The sequence below is a fragment of the Alternaria arbusti genome (assembly GCF_024043155.1).
Source record: "Alternaria arbusti strain BMP 1465 chromosome Unknown scaffold_7, whole genome shotgun sequence".
Taxonomy (NCBI): Eukaryota; Fungi; Ascomycota; class Dothideomycetes; order Pleosporales; family Pleosporaceae; genus Alternaria; species Alternaria arbusti.
This window is the reverse complement of record NW_026249947.1, coordinates 281,431-297,453: the sequence shown is the minus strand read 5'-3', so window position 1 is coordinate 297,453 and position 16,023 is coordinate 281,431. Positions and strand designations below refer to the sequence as shown.

At 54.4% G+C, this 16,023-nt stretch overlaps 4 protein-coding genes across 4 annotated transcripts; 1 reads left to right on the top strand and 3 right to left on the bottom strand.

The window, feature by feature from the left end:
- Nucleotides 1–2,341: 2,341 nt before the first annotated feature.
- Nucleotides 2,342–4,025, bottom strand: J4E86_005907 (uncharacterized protein; the record flags this gene model as incomplete). The annotated part of the gene is made up of 2 exons (XM_051446438.1): nucleotides 2,342–3,490; nucleotides 3,546–4,025. The coding sequence occupies 2 exons, from the start codon at nucleotides 4,023–4,025 to the stop codon at nucleotides 2,342–2,344; spliced, it is 1,629 nt and encodes a 542-aa protein (XP_051302013.1).
- Nucleotides 4,026–4,625: 600 nt separating this feature from the next.
- Nucleotides 4,626–7,292, bottom strand: J4E86_005906 (uncharacterized protein; the record flags this gene model as incomplete). The annotated part of the gene is made up of 1 exon (XM_051446437.1): nucleotides 4,626–7,292. The coding sequence occupies one exon, from the start codon at nucleotides 7,290–7,292 to the stop codon at nucleotides 4,626–4,628; it is 2,667 nt and encodes an 888-aa protein (XP_051302012.1).
- A 2,825-nt stretch (nucleotides 7,293–10,117) lies between these two features.
- On the top strand, nucleotides 10,118–11,719 carry J4E86_005905 (uncharacterized protein; the record flags this gene model as incomplete). Its single annotated transcript, XM_051446436.1, has 1 exon — nucleotides 10,118–11,719. One exon carries the CDS (start codon nucleotides 10,118–10,120, stop codon nucleotides 11,717–11,719), a length of 1,602 nt encoding a protein of 533 aa, XP_051302011.1.
- Nucleotides 11,720–12,247: 528 nt separating this feature from the next.
- Nucleotides 12,248–12,925, bottom strand: J4E86_005904 (uncharacterized protein; the record flags this gene model as incomplete). Its single annotated transcript, XM_051446435.1, has 3 exons — nucleotides 12,248–12,500; nucleotides 12,674–12,819; nucleotides 12,875–12,925. The coding sequence occupies 3 exons, from the start codon at nucleotides 12,923–12,925 to the stop codon at nucleotides 12,248–12,250; spliced, it is 450 nt and encodes a 149-aa protein (XP_051302010.1).
- Nucleotides 12,926–16,023: the final 3,098 nt, after the last annotated feature.

Sequence of the window (16,023 nt, the reverse complement as noted above, 5' to 3'; positions counted from 1 at the left end):
GGTCGGGTGTTGGGGCGAAGAATTTGCGCCATGCAGCAAGGTCGACCATCGTGAGATGAAGCGGGCGGAGGGTCGGATTCGGTGGTGTTGTTGTGTGGGAGGACGGCTGGTGGGGTAAATTTCGCAGCTTGGCAGACACGTGATGGCGCTAGGGCTCACTCGGATGGTGCGAGCGGGTAGTGCCGATAATGCCCCGGTCTTAGTTGCCTATCCCATAGTGTCAGCTGGTCGGCCTGCACTCACTCAGTCATCTTGTGTACTCTTTCTTCCGCGTCTTTGATCTGGCTTGCGTTGCCGATGGACACCACGACATGTTTGTTCGTCCGTAAAGCTATCCTGACAGCAGCCCGCATGGCCTACGGTCGATCGTTCCCCCTGTGTGGCCGAGCTCATGCGGCGCAGATATGTGTGCGTTCTGGATTATCGAGGGAAAGGTGCGTGAACCGATGCGTTGATCAGGTGGATATGCGCAGTGGACTGCGAGTACTTCGCCCACTTTGTCGGCGTCGCTCTGATGATCATCTGTTCTCGTGGACGATCTGTCGTGTTCCGTGTGTTCCATCGTGCTTTTCGTGCGGGCTGCACGATGTTCTTTCTCGTTCTTCCAGTTGAGAAAAATGCTTTCGAGGTCAGCTAAGCTATACAGTGGTCGTAGTAGGTTGCAACAGTCTCAAGAGCCAGGAAGGAAGGTTAGAAGAGTCGACTTACGTGGCGAACGCTAAGTGGCCTGAATAGCGGCCGATCGCCTTCATACGTCTTCAAGGCTCGACTCCACCACGTTTCTTCTCCGCCATCCGCTACCCGTATCGTGTTCCAGACTTGGTGACTCACCACCCGATGTGTGTTCGTGCGAAGGAGAGCGCGGGTCGTCCAGACGAGAGGATCAAGAGCGTATGGGGCTGCCCAAGGTTCTTGAGTATGCTGCGACCGGAGCCCTACCACGGCGAGTAGGTTTAAGCGCTCGTCACATACGACAGGTTATCACTCGTGTACTACCGCTCCTCCCTCGGGCTGAAAGACGCGGTTAGGTGGACACCTGAGGGGCATACGTTCAGCACGACGACCAATGAGCCAGCTCGACGTGTTGTCAGCAGGACCACTCAGACATGGTTCGTACATGACTTACGACAGAAGGCATGTCTAAAAGCCGCACTTTGGATGTATTGGGCTGCAGTTGAATTTGTGTGCATAGCCGGAACACATGTAAAGCACCGGTTCGACCAATGATATCGCGAGACTGCACTTTTGGATATGCTGGGCAACCAACCCAGTACTTCTCTCATCTCGCTACAGTTCGGTAGTGGGCGACTAACTAAGTTGCATGTACTGGCGATACGTACCGCTTGACGCTCATTCATCCTGCTCTTTTCGTCGTCGCTACAAGCCTTGCGCATAGCGACTTTACCCTTTTGGGTCGATCTTGCTTGCCATAGCGCTCCCGCATATTATCTGCATATCGGAACGGACGCACTACGTGTCCCGCGCCAATCATGACAACATTGAGGTTCACAGTTGGATCCTGCTTTCAACTGCTTTCAACGTTTTCTTGTCTTATCGTCGCAGCAACTGTACCCATCGACAGTCTACACCCAACGTCCAGGCTGCCGTCCCAAGATCTGTGTTACCAAAAACAAGTGTAGACTAGTATTCACGGCGACAAAGGATGTATTGCGTTCGATGCAAGGCCTGTCATAGCCTATGCAGACCTTGTAGGACATGCGAATGTGGTACGTTCTTCGCCAAGGGCTTGACCAATCAGAGTCCAGAAGCGGCATTCTGCCTCGATCGCATGCCGCCGACTTCGCCCAACGAAAACCTTGGACAGCCACGAAGTATGGCACGCTAAACTGTTTCCATGATCGTTAAGATTACCTTGATTTTCTGTACATGATGCAGTAACTCGGAGATTGCAGCTTTTCCAAAACGGGTTGTTACTCCAGGGTGTTCTCGACGGTTCAATACCCAATAGCGCGCGCTCCCACCCCCACCGGCGGCTCGTCTCGCAGCGAACGTCTAGGATGGCCCTTGCTGGTCGGCGAAGGTCTTCAATTACCCCACGTAGAACTCGTAAGGAAGGTAAGATCATCCAAGTATGACAATAGTACCAGAGGTATGTTGTGTGGCAGCTGGACCAAGCGCCTGCAGGGGACGCGAGCCGATTACTGATGCCGTTCAACCCAAACAGGACAACATTGCTTCACACGCAACTCAGACTAACCCATTCTCATGACCATTGATCTTTGATGTTTCGTGCTCGATGCTCGTCGCGAGGAACATGGGCTATGCACATTGGGAATTTTCATGACCTCCGACAATGTACTGCTCACATCACACAACCCATCTACACCTTCTCCCCCACCCCAACATCCCTCAACCTAACCCTCAACCCCCCCTTAGGCCTCGCCGTAATCCCCCCCTGAATCCCCGCCACATGCCCCTCCACCTCAAACCCAATCTCAAACCTCCCCACCAAACTCGCCACGAGACAAGCAAACTCCGCTTTGGCAAACTGCATGCCAATACAGCTCCTTGGCCCATGCAAAAACGTCGTAATGGCATAGTTCGACTCCGCGCCGCCCGTGTTGGCAGTACCGGGCTGCATCCAGCGGTCGGGGTTGAAGGAGCGGGCATCTGGGCCCCAGAGATGGGTGGACGTGTTGATGGCCCACGGGCAGATTACGACGGTTGTACCCGCGGGGACGAAGTGGTTTTGGATGGTGGTGTCGTGGGCGGTTTCGCGGAGGGTGAGGGGGACGGGGGGGTAGATGCGCATTGTTTCTTGTAGGACGGCGTTTAGATATGGGAGTCGGTCGATTTCGGTCGAAGAGATCTGGCCACCTGGTTGCAGTGCTTCAGGCAGCTCGGTGCGTATCTCCTGTCGTAGTCGTGTTTGCACATCAGGGTTCTGACAGAGGAGGTATACGGCCCATGACATGGCTGAGGCGGTGGTTTCGTGGCCCGCGGCGAGGAACGTCATGAGTTGGTTTACGAGGTCTTCGTCGCTGAAACCGCCGGATTCCATGGCTACGCTTAAGATGTCCATGCCTTTTGCCTCGCCGGATTGCAGCTTCTCGCGCTTGTCGTGGATGAGGTCTCTGGCGACTTTCTTGATGGTGTCGACGGCGTTGCCGATTATGTCGTTGCGCGCCAAGGGAAGATTGACGGCGACCCAGTGGGGGAGCAGATTGAGCAATACTTGGATGAGTTGAGCACCACGAGCGCCGGCAAAGATCTTGCGGTAGGTTTCGTTGAGTTCGTTGGACGGGTTGCTGATGGCATCGAAGTCTTTGCCCATTCCTGCGACACCAATGATGTCGAGAGTGGCGCGGGAGGCCCAATGACCGATTTCGACTACGGATGATCCATCGGGGCTGTTCTTGATGGTTTCAGCCAGCTTTTCCGTAAATTCCTGGGATTTACTCCAGAAGATGGGATACAAGTCCTTCACGTGCCGGAAGTTGAACGCAGGCATAAGTGCCTTTCTTTGACGCTGTAATCGCAGACACATTAGCTACCATCTTCTGAAGTCCATCATCTATACGTACCTTATGTTCATCCCCCTCCGCCAACAAAATCCCCACGCCCAACAACCTCCCCAACCCCTTCCTCAACCTCCCCGGCTTAACAAACTCATAGCTCCTCGTCACCAACACCTCGCCAATCGCCTTCGGATTCGTCACCAAAATCCGCGGCTCATTGAACAACCACCGATAATACAACACGCCATCATTTGGCACATTGTCAATCCAATCCCGCTGCGGCTCGCCCGTCGGGTCCTTGTAGATGCGTCGGAAGTGGCCGAGCAGGAAATGGCTGTCTGGCGGCGAGGGTAGATGTCGCAACGGACTTAAAAAGAGTGGGTAGACAACGATGGACCATGCCAGTTGAACGAAGACTGCGATTGCGAAAAGCGCAATGGTGTTCTTGATATAGCCTCGCGAAACGGCGAAAGCAGGCGCATACCGCTGACTAAACCACGTCCACGCCGCAGCCGCAAGCAGCAAAAAGCGTTTCGGCACCGCCATATCAGAAACTCTGCGCAAGGGGCGCGGTTGCAGATGTTCGAAAGGGATTGACTGTTTGGGTCGCTCGACCTGCGTGGATGTGGCGAAGCGGCGAATCAAGGTGTTTCGGTAATGGATGACGTAAGGGAGTTATGTCTGCGCCACGACGGGGGTTGTTGAGCGGCGTGGTACTGTAATGCCAAGTAGTAACCAGCACAGATGATATATCGTAAGAAGAGAGAATTGAGGTTCAGCAAGCTGTCTTAAACACTCAGCTGCTCGCCCGCACATGCATCGTTTCGATTGCGCGTAGCTGGTCCGCGAAGGTCTGTGCGCAAGAGTCGGCATGTTGTCTTCCCGAGAACGCCCGCCTGATTAGGGCACATTTGCGACTGGCTGGCGGGTTTGTTGTCCCGCGTTGGCTGAGTGGCTTCAAGGCAGCAGGAATGTATACGGATCATGAGGTCGCAAACTGCAGAAGCAAGTGGACGAGTTTTACGGGATGACGTTGGGAATCTTTTCTGATGTGTGTGTTGTGATTAATGCGATTCGCGTTGCTGTATCGCGATACTACGTGGCCGAAAGCCCTAATTACGTTCCTCCCTAGACAGCAAGCTATGCTCATTTACGCTTCGTTGTCGTGTCCTCATTATCGCTTTTCCTTTCTACGGCCGTTGCAGTTGCCTCATCTGTTTGCTTCGTCTTCTTGTTTTCGGTGTCCTCGTCTTCGGTCACCGTGTCTTCGGTCTCCTTTGTCGCTACATCCTTCTTCACATCCTCCTTCGACGGCGTCTTCGACAAGTGCCCCGCAGTCTGCTTCGACCAAAGCTCCGAATACTTGCCAACTTCATTCTTCAGCAGCTCTTGATGCGTGCCCCTCTCGATAATTTCGCCCTTCTCCACAACGAGGATCTGATCCGCATCAGCAATCGTGCTGAGGCGATGCGCGATGACGAAGGTCGTGCGGCCTTGACTCAGCTTGCGGAACGCTTGCTGGATGAGCGCTTCGATGGAAGAGTCGATTGCTGACGTGGCTTCGTCGAGCATGACGATCTTGGGGTTCTTGAGGAGTACGCGTGCGATGGCTATGCGCTGGAGTTGACCGCCTGAGAGACGAACACCACGTTCGCCAACCTTGGAGTTGTAGCCGTCGGGGAAGCCAACGATGTCGTCGTGAATGGCAGCAGCGGCGCAGGCATCTTCGATCTCCTTGTCCGTTGCGTCGAGTTTGGCGTAGCGAATATTTTGTCGGATGGTCTGGTTGAAGAGGACAGGGTCTTGCGGCACAAGACCGAGAGCATTCCTGAGACTGGCTTGCGTGACTGAACGTAGATCTTGACCATCGATCATGATTGAGCCGCCGGTCACGTCGTAAAAGCGGAACAGCAATTTCAGCATTGTCGACTTGCCGCCTCCTGTCTCACCAACGAAGGCGATGGTCTGCCCGCCTTCCGCCTTCAGATTCACGCCCTTGATAATGGGCTTACGCTCGTCGTAGTGGAAGTCGACGTCCTTGAACTCGACTTCACCCGCGGAAACCACAATGTCTCTTGCACCATCTTGGTCGGCAACTGTAGGTTTAGTATTAAGTAGCTGCAGAAGGCGCTCAGCATCAATAAGCGAGCTGGAGATGTGGCGATAGCTGTAGGAGAGAACGTATAGGGGCGATGTCATTGTGTGCCAGTACATGATCAGAGTGACAAGATTGCCGACTGGCTTGCGGCCAGTGACAATCTGCGACATACCAAAGACGCAAGCACCGGCAAACCCGAGAGTTGTCAGAACGTCCTGTGCCGCATGGCCGCCCATAGATCGGAAGTAGTATGCGTATTGAGCGGAGATGGTGTTCATGATGTTCTCGGCATAGCGCTTGTGTTCAAACACCAATCGGTTGAAGTAAGCGACCGTCTGCCAGTTGTGGACAGTCTCATTGACTGTAGAGCTTTCAGTACGCTGCTTTTCGACATAGTCTCTTCGCTTCGGCTGAGAGAGCGTCGTGAAGTAGAATCCGATTACGATGTATGCTGCGCCCATGAAAAGGATGATGAAGGCCATGTAAGCGTCGAACAAGTGCGTTACGTAGTACATGGCTACGAAGAGGTCCAACAGAATGGGCGCAATGTCGAAGAGAACCATCTCGATGAGCGAGTTTAGAGATGACGCCTGTTCAACAGCTTTCAGAACCTCCCCGGAGTCTTTCGAGGTGTGGAAGTCCATGGATAGACCGAGGACATGCTCATATGCGAGCAAGGTGATGCGCCGATACGCGGAGTTCGAGATGACTAAGTTTGCGATGCCATCGATTATGCCGAGCCCAGCATAGCTGTTGATGTATGAGAACAAGATCCAGAGGCCAATATCCCTCCACGGCATGACGCCACTCTGGGTCTCATAAGAGTGCTGTAGTTTGTTGGTGATGATACCGATTTGGCGAGGAGTAAGCAAGTTCAGAACACGCTCTGTCAGCATATGAATGAGTCGTAGACCCAGGCATGTCATGACTTTCCAGTCGTCTCTCGGGAATAGGTAAGGCAAGAACACGGCGAAACCCTTGAGATATCCGAACCAGCCACCCTCCTCTTCGAGACGCTTTGCCTGTTGCTCTTTGATATCCTTGTCGTCATCTTTCGGCGGTGCCTCCTCATCGTCGCTCGACGTTCCAGTAGGTATGGTGCCATATCCAGCGTTGCCGTTGGGTGTTGATGAACCATTCGCTTGCTTTCCTAGCAGAGACTGGCGTTCCTCGTCCGTGCTGATCACCGCCTGCTTGGTGACCAGAATGATGAAGGCGTCAAGAAGCATTATGAGCGAAGCCAACGCCCTGACGCAGTCAATCACGAAAGGCGCATTCTTCTGCCGACCCTTCTCCGGGATGGAAAATGCCGTTATCAGGCATGTCGTAGTCTCGAAAGCGAATTGCAGGACAAACGCGCCAAAGTAGGCGTGCCACCGTAACGCCTTACTCGACCAGAGTATGTATGCGAGCGGACTCCAGACCAGTATCGATCCTAAGCAGCGGATTGCTGCAGGTTGTGGTGCCTCATAGTCCCAATCGCCCATTGACCGACTGAAGTAGTAAAGTACCTCTGTGATGTATGCGACCAGTATCGCGAGCATGGCGATGAGTATGCTCCACCGCCTCTTTGCTGATACTAATCGTGGTTTTTGCAATATGCACAAACTGAATGCGCAAGCGCCCATGTAGTAGAAGCCGACTGTGGGCGCATGCATGTAGTTGAGGAGGGCCATGGCCGGGTAAAGCGGTGTCGCGGGCTCTGGCTGATCCATGGTCGTGGTCGTGATCGTGAGCTCGTTTCTTCGTTGATGTTCCTGTTCTCGTAGCGGCTGTCTTAGACACTTATGGCTGCGCACAGATACACGGTCTGTGCAAGGTCGTGGGAGGCGACTTTATCGTCTCACACGGTTGTTGGAGGCCTGGGAGTAGGTCGCACACCAGGTCTCGAACTGGCAAGGGCAGGCCGCCGAGAGGAAGGTGCTTGGTGGTGTGCGAATCCGGCCGCTGCGAGGAGGCAGAGGCTGCAGCCCCAAGCTTTTGATTTGGTGATATGGTCTTCAGCCGCACCGCCACAACGCTCTTCTCCGCTTAAGAATACCCGGCGAGCTCAGCCAGGAGGATTCGAGTATGTGTATGCTGTCGTGATGGGCAGGGTTGTCTTCGCTTAAGGGCTGGGTTTCGAACAGCCCGCGACGCGTACTTTGCGACAGCCTCCAGAGTTATATGATTGCGCGGCGCAAACTTCCGCGCAGACGACTGTCACGCGCGCTTGATGATTTTGGCGGTCTGTTGATGGACGCGCGATGTTTGGTTGTCGCGCTTTGCGCATTCCGAACTGAAGAAGCTGCGCGCCCTTGTTAGCCTAGTCGGTGTGGCTAGTGCCCGCTGCTAGGTCTACTGCAATCACAATGCAGTCCACTCACCGCCGTCTCCAGCTATCTGCTCTCTGCGGCGTATAGCGTACGACGACACTCCGGTGCCGCCGCCGCTGAAGAAGCGGCAACGATGTATATATAGCGCTGCAGTTTCCAAGAGAGTCGCCGGTGAGGCCGCACACCCCCAAATTTCTCTAGAGCCGTCATCAAGCGGCGAGACCCCGCTCTAGGCAGAAGCAAGCACCCAACACAACAGCCATGGCGGCAGAGCGACCGTCGGCGCTCGAGGCGGCAAAAGAGATTCGGGAAAATGGTTCACGGCCCATAGCGGGGTTGGACTTGATGGGCGATGCGGCTCCTTGCAGGTGTCACATCTGCAAGATGCGAGTTCCTTCTGCGCCGGATTGGGTAAGCGAGGCTGCACTTCCTCAGGTACCGTGCATGCATTCTGTAGATCCGCAATGCACGACACGTCGACTTGGATACCATCAACGGCATCCACCCCTAGCGTTTGATCTAGCTTTCTTATCAGACAAGCACACCGCCCAGTCCTCTAGCAGCTTTGCTAGTCATCACGAGAGCCTCACTAGTGACTAGCAGGAGCCTCACGCCGTTGGTCTGGGAGAATGCTGTACCGAGCTTTCGTCGCCACGTCATGACTACGACACCGCGTTTGATATAGGAAAACTGACTGTTCACAGCGCTCAGAAGCGTCGCTGATGCTGCTGCGATCCACCGAGCATATCTGCATCCTCGGTTCCGAAGTCTGGTCCAGATGTCAAGCACGCTTTTGTCAGTACCAGGGTAGCATCGCAAAGCCATCGATTATGCAATGTGGCACGACATCCAACAGATCTAGATCCACTGCGAGATCGGCCCGCAGGATCCGCACGTTCGCATGGCAAAGATGGGGCCATCCAACGACCACGGCCATCCAACAGCGACCCGGCCCAGGGTCTTTTGGGGACCGTACCACACCCCACCCAACACATATACAAAGACTCCAAAGAAACTCCAGTATCTCATCGCAGCGACGCTTACTATTCGAAATCTTTCCCCATATGCTTATTGGTTAGGTTACGGAAGCTGTGAGTGGCTCATCGCTTCGAGACATCTAAGTGCACCACGAACCACTGCAAAGTCACAAAACTCCACCCACAGATCAAAGACACAAAATCCAGAGCTCACTACGCACAACCAACAATTTCATCCCCGCTTACGCCTTGCAACGACCACGATTACCCCATCCAGTAACCCGAGCCCCAACTCCCATCCCCACCGTTTGTCACCATCTCCCCACTGCACCTGCCACCGTACCACCAACGCACGCAGCTCCCTTCGATCCCTGGACGTGAATGCTACGCAACACTCCATGACTCCAATACCACTTGTGACAGATGTGACATGTCACACGTTCTATAAAGAACTATTTCCTCTTCACATAATCAACAATGACTGGTCCTTCGTTCGCCTCCCGCTTCTTGTTCGTTTTGCAGTCCGCTTCCGTCGTGTATGTGAGCCGGCTGGCTATCTCTTATTCTTCTCTTCACATAGCGCGTCGGAAGGATTGTATATAGCTTGGTGGTGGTTGCGGTGGTTGTCTTCTTTCTGCTCTTTGCACCTGTACTTGTACATACATTCCACTCTCCACCCGTCTCTATCCGTCTATCCCAAAGCCACACCCAAGGTCACGCCCAAGGCCCCAAACAGTCCCAGTCCCAGTCAGTGAATACTCCCTCGAACGAGCAACATTTACCCCTCGATCCCTCGGATCTCGCCACCCATAACCCTCAGTCACCCCCGTTTGAACCCGCTCGCCCCGGATCCGACATTCCATTCCGGTTCGATTTCTACAACTCTGGCGCCTGGATCTCGCGTCATTATACCCCGCGTTAGTCCGAGCGTAAAGCACCAACTTCTATCAGATTGATCAGAAGTGGCGCCTTTTTCATATTTACTTTCTACCGTCCACACCTATTGCGATCAATACCTTTCTGAATCAATCTCCCTTCGTACGGATTTGAATCAGAACATAACAGTCCAAGCGGCAAGTCACCGAGAAAGTCTCAGGCGACCACTGAGACCCTTTGTCAGTCTCAGATCTTCAGAGTATATATCCCCCACCGTCGACTTTTCTTCCGGCGTCCACACCAGCAGTTCAAAGTACTGCGATCCAATCTTTCGCAGACTCATTCTCCGCAAGGACAAGGCAACTAAACAACATGAGCGACGCAGCAGCCGACCCACCCCCACCCCCACCAGAGCAAGCAGAGCAAGGCTCACCACGTGGCGCCATGGATCCTCCAGCGACACCAGGTCCAGATCCAGGCCACCGCGCTGAGGTTCCAACTGCAACAACACCCGCAGCCGCGCCTTCACCCGCACCGTCCACACCAGGCCGACGTAACCGCCCCCTCCTCCCCAACACCCCACGTTCATCCAGCAGCCCGTTCCCCACACGCGCGCCCCGCACTCCAGGAGCATCATCGGCAATCCAGCCCTGCACTGTCGACGAGACGCTGTTTAGCCGGGTGACTGTCCACACGGCCAAGTGCACAGAGTGCGATCAGCGTAACATGGATACTATGCGTCGCTGTCCTGGCTGCACATTCCAGGTCTGCCAGCCGTGCTACGAGAAGCGGGTTAAGAATAACAAAGGTCTTCTTCATGGTAATATGGCGACGCCAGGTGCGGCTGGGGTTGGCGCTGGTACTACTCCTGTGGGTAGGACGGTGAGGCGTAGGCCGGTAGCGAGCAGCACACCCGTACGTGAGAGCGAAGAGAAGAAGGAGGATGAGGTTAAGGAAGAGAAAGAAGAGATTGAGTCCGCGCCGAAGGAGACTACTGCGTCTGCACAGAAGTCGTCAGCGAAGAAGCGCTCGATCAGGAAGAAGCCGGTTGTTCTTGACAGTGAGGTCGACGAGCTCTCTTCCGAAGACGACTTCGAGCCAGACGATCACTCACCTACACCGAGCAAGAAGCGCAAAACTGAACTCACTTTCGCCGAGAGCGCCCTTGCTACCGCTACCCGGACACCACCTGCCACACGCGCGACTCGACGATCAACCACCGCTCCAACCTACCAAGATCCGCCATCCCCGCACTCGGACCCGGTCGACGGCAGTGTGCGCAGCGGCGGTAGGTCAAACGGCTACCTAGGCGGCGAGTACAAGGGCGACGAGGCCCTCTACGACGCTGCCATCGGACCATACGAAGAGCCGCTGTTGAGTCGCCAGAACCCCGTCCTGTCGAACCCTGCGTCAAGGATCCCAGACATCATCAAGCGAGGTGGTGTACCGAGGCCACAGGGCGAGACGTACAAGTACATCCAGAAGCATCTCCGTGAGAAGATGGGATTAGACCAGACAGGCGAGACGACTGGAGAAGAGACCGTGGCCTCCTTGGCTGAGCAGAGTGTAAGTAACGAGTATAGAGCTGTGATCGACGACGAGAAAGCTGACACAACGAAGAACGAGGCTGACCAGGCTGCTAACGAATGCACCGTTGGCGCTTTCGTCGAGCAGATGGCTACCAAGTACCTCAATGCTGAGACCATGGACGGAGACGACAACAAAGCCCTCTTCAACGCAATGGAGAGCGCCGCTTTGGTCTGGGGCAAGAAGACGTTCAAGAAGCTCGACCCGGAGAAGCAGCGCATGGTGCAACCGGGCTTGAAGTTGCGTCTTGACTTCATCGACGAGAAGTTTCGGGAGGAGTTGGCCAAGTTGATGGACGAGCGCGCTGGCAGTATGCTGGCGGAGTTGGGCGTGAGTGACGAGAAGCCTGCGACTGGTCCTCCGGACTTGTTGTCCAAGGCTGTCTAGGGTAGGTGATGGCGGTGATGGTGTTGCATTGGCCCGGGCGATGATTACCTTGGCCTCCTTCTTGCATTGATAGACCTTCAGCGATAGACAGAGTTGTCGGAACTTTCATCAGTCCATTCACATGGGTAGCGAGTCGGCATTGGTTGGCTTCGTCTGACCAGCTTGGCATTCGCCTAGGATAGCGAAGTACTATCGTAGGAGCATGTATGTAGAAACCAATTGCATCAAATGAGTAACGAAGAAGAACGTGCCTCGTATAACGGCATTGCCAAGCCAACTCTTGACACGCATGAACGAAAGGAGACGAGAAGACGTTCGATGCAGACATGATTATGCTACTTGAAGACGTACGTAAACGACCTCATCTCGAGGCGTAGGAATAACAGAAGGAAAAGATTATGGGTATCCGTAATGGCGCTGATGCAATGCAGAATGCGACAAACAATGAAAAGGTACGTATAGCCTCAGCTGAAGAGCCCGCACAGGGTCGGAAGATATCGCTGTCCCCAAAACCCTCGGTGTAGGTGTCTATCGCTGGCCGAACTGAATCGTCAGCTTTCCCTTTGCTGGCTTAATCTGCTCCAGCTCATCCTCGCCCTGGTTGCCCATGGCGTTCTCGAGCCATGTTGTTTCGTCGTCATCGTCGTTACCGGCGGAGGATGGACGCTGGCTTCGTATCGACTTGAAGCGCTCGTTGAAGAGGTGTGCGTATTCGTCGTTCTTGGAGGGCTGTTCGGTGACTTCGGGAAGGGCGCTCGGTTGAGAGACGGGGATCAGTTGCCTGTATGTGATCAGTGCCATGTCTTACTGAAAATAGGGAACGTCCGGAGGGCATCTGTAGCCCTTAAATTGGAAGGTACGGGCTCCTTTTCGGGAAGGGACGGGCGCCTTCGTGGGAAGGTGCAGACTCCTATGCAGGAAGGAACGCTCGAAGATGAGGAAGGTGGCACTCACTCATTCGTCTCAGCGCAAATACGCTCCAGGTTCTCTCGCTGACGGCGAAGCTCTTCCGGGTCTGGCTGGGGCGCGTTGTGGGTGCTGCTGGCTGTTCCATAGTTGGGCTGGTACTGGTCTCCGAGTAGGTGCGAGGCGTCCGAGTTCTGTAGGGAAGGGTAAGTACTTGTATAGCGCAGTGTAATGTCCCTGTGAACTTACATCAGACTCGGAAGTCCTGCGCCCTCCCAGGCACGACGAGCAGATACCCATCGAATGCGCGCGCGACAGTGGCTGGCGGGAGCGGTGGAGCTGTGTACGCGCTAGTGTGAACGTAGATCTATAGTCTATACGGAAGCGACGAGAAAGTGACAAGCGACTACACAGAGCATGCTGTATAGCCCGTAGACGAGAAGCTGGCGCAGTTGTCGAAGTTCACGAGTGATGCTTCCTTGAGTTGTGATGATCGGCGCCGGCAATCTCCGGGGTCTTGGCGGGCAAGGAGCCGCATCGTCACTTGGGCATCCACGCATCCTTCCTTCCTTCACAAGCTTTGCGCTATTCAGCCTCATTTGTTGTAATGCTGTTACATTCTATGTACAAACAGACTATTTCTTATTTTGTTTTCCTCATATAGCAAGCCTATCTCCCATACAAAACAGACTGGGTCTCGAATCAAGATGTCATCTCGACCCCTATATACAGCAGATTATCAACCTCGCAACAACATCCTTGCTATACAAACTCATAACATGAGCGCATCTCATTTCTGACACCAACAGTATACCTGACAGGCCCTCTTCGTGCCTCTTTATCGCTAAAGCCGACGAACAATCTTCCGCGCTTTGTTCCTTGAGCACATTGCGCTGCTCATTGTGAACTGAAGATTGGTGTGGACCGATGTCACCCGTTGTTCCTTCCAAACCGTCTGAAAGACTTGTTACGCTGCCCCACCTCATACAAGAAAGAACCTGAACAGGCCTGCGGACTACATCAAGACAAAGACCTGCAAAGTGTCTGACCCAACGTCAACGTAGGCTCCAGGGTGTTCAGCTTTTTCCTAGAATGACGCGGCCCTAAGGATTTGGTGGTTGACGAGGCCTTGTTGACGAACGAGGCTGACGGTCGCGCTCGCGCATGTATCTCGGCCCCGTCGGTGGATGAAACCCGCTGTCCCTCGTATCATTCGCAGTCCGCGGTCGTTGAGGCTGCGCTGGCCGTGTCCTCTTGTGATTAGCCCGCGTAGTCGCTGGTGGTGGTGGTGGTGGTGGTGGTGGCGGCGTCCTTGTCGTGCTAACGTCTCCGGCACCGGCACGCGTGATAGGAGCTGGGTTACGCCCATCTGGTGCTGTCTGAACCCGAGGCGGACGGGTGTTTGCGTCTGTGTCCTCGTTGGGTGGCTTCGGCTTGTGTTGAGCCTCGAGAGCCGCGATTTTCTTTTCGAAACCTACAAGCAAAGATTGCTTCGCAGTCCGTAACCGGGTCAGCGCATCGATATCGAAGCCAATAGTCGTTGGAACCGAAGCGATTCTTCCGGCAGCCGATCCAGGAGATGCCGTGAGAAACTCGTGCAATTTCATCAAACGGTAGAATTGCTCGGCCGCGAGCCAGCCCCAGATATAAAAATTTGGTGGAACCTTAGCCCTTGACATCTCGCCAGCGAAGACATGAGTTGTTGGCTTGAGGAACCTGGTTAGTCCCCTTCGCGTCATTTGGAGCTGGACGTGCGGACTGTTGTTTCCCCCAGGTCCGTTCGGGTCGTCTTTCGTCGCCATTCCCATGTACTTTGCGCGTTCCGACTCCGATATCCAAGGCACTCCTAAGCCACGATCACCAACGCTGCGACAATACCAGCCGGTGACGTAAGTAGGCTCAACTCGGCAAACCACAAAAGGGACGTCTTCTTTGATGTATATCAGTCCTTGCGAAGACAGCGTGAACTTCTCTCCAACTTCCGCATCAGGGTCGGACGAAAAATCGCAATGTCGAACGGATATCACAGTCCCGGCTTTAAGTAACTTCGTCAGATCTTCCTGACACGTATCCTGGGGCTGTCCATACGCCGGTCCCCATTGAAAGCGTGTCTTCTTGCTGTGGTCTATCACAGTGTAGCCTATGCCGGGAGCTGAAGACAGGCGTAGCAGATCTGGAGTGCGGTCGGATGGATCTGGAGTCCGCTTGGTGGAATCTGGATTGCGCTTGGGGGGAGCTGGAGTACGCTCAGGGGAGGGCAATTGTTTCTGGTGGGCATCGCGACCTCGAGCATGCTCGTTCCTGGAAGGTCGATCGCCTTCTCTGGCTGGGTGTTCCCGCCGCGGCCGAGAAGGTTTACCTTTCCGCGCTCGTTTTGCAACCCTGGATGGGCTCCTAGGATGGCCTTGATCTCGGTCACGAGAGCGCGTGCGTGAGCGTGATCGTTTTTGTCGACGAGGAGGCTCATCTGGTTCGTGTTTGGAGGGCTCATTGCCTTGTCTGTCGCGGCCGCGGTGATCTTGCTCCTCCGCGCGACTGTCATCGTGCTCCTCTGCCGGCCTACGATCATTGCGCAAATCGTATGGTGACCCTTTGGCAACCTCCTGTGGAACCTGTGCACGTTCAAGGCCCGGAGGCTGCTTTGGGGTTTGGCTTCCGCGAGGCATGGAGGTCAATCCCTTTCAATTGTCGAGGCGAGGATGAAAGGTCCAGGTGAGTTGAGGTGCCCATGGAGTGGTAGCGACTGTAATCCCAGAGGGGGCTCTGTTGAAATAGGGGCAGGCATCGTGGTTGTCTTGGCTTCAGTGAATGTCAAAAGTCGTTGCATCTGCTAGTCGCAAGCTGAGGTACGTGCCCAGTGGTGTTGTGTAAGCTCGATCCAGTCTAGTCTCGCAATCTCTCTGACAGAGCTGGGCCGTCGAGAGCTAGCGAGTGTGAAAGGCCGTTGTCTACATGAAAGAAGAATGATGTCTTTGTTGTAGTTGCACTACGTTTACCGAATCCGGATATACGTGGATCTGTAAGCCTCCTTTGTTTGAGCCTATATCATCACGACTCGCTTTGCCATCATGCTATCTAGAAACCTGCCAAGATGGAGCCTAATCACCTTTTTTATCATGACTGGGACCCTGAATATCACGTCAATCAATTGAAAGGCATATATCGTCGCTGGACGTCGAAAGACAGAGAGAGAATAGAATGCACTGATAGGTCAGCACATTTCCTACGAGTTCAGGACGGGCGAGAGTCGCCTGATGCGTTGGTTCTGTCCAAACCACTGGCGGAAAAGATACGCAAAGCTTTATGCATCGCTCACCAATACTGGAGAACCCCCGAAAGCGTGGCTGATGAAGACAAGGGCCGTTTCGAGGCTGGAGCCAGAACCGAGGCTTGGGAGG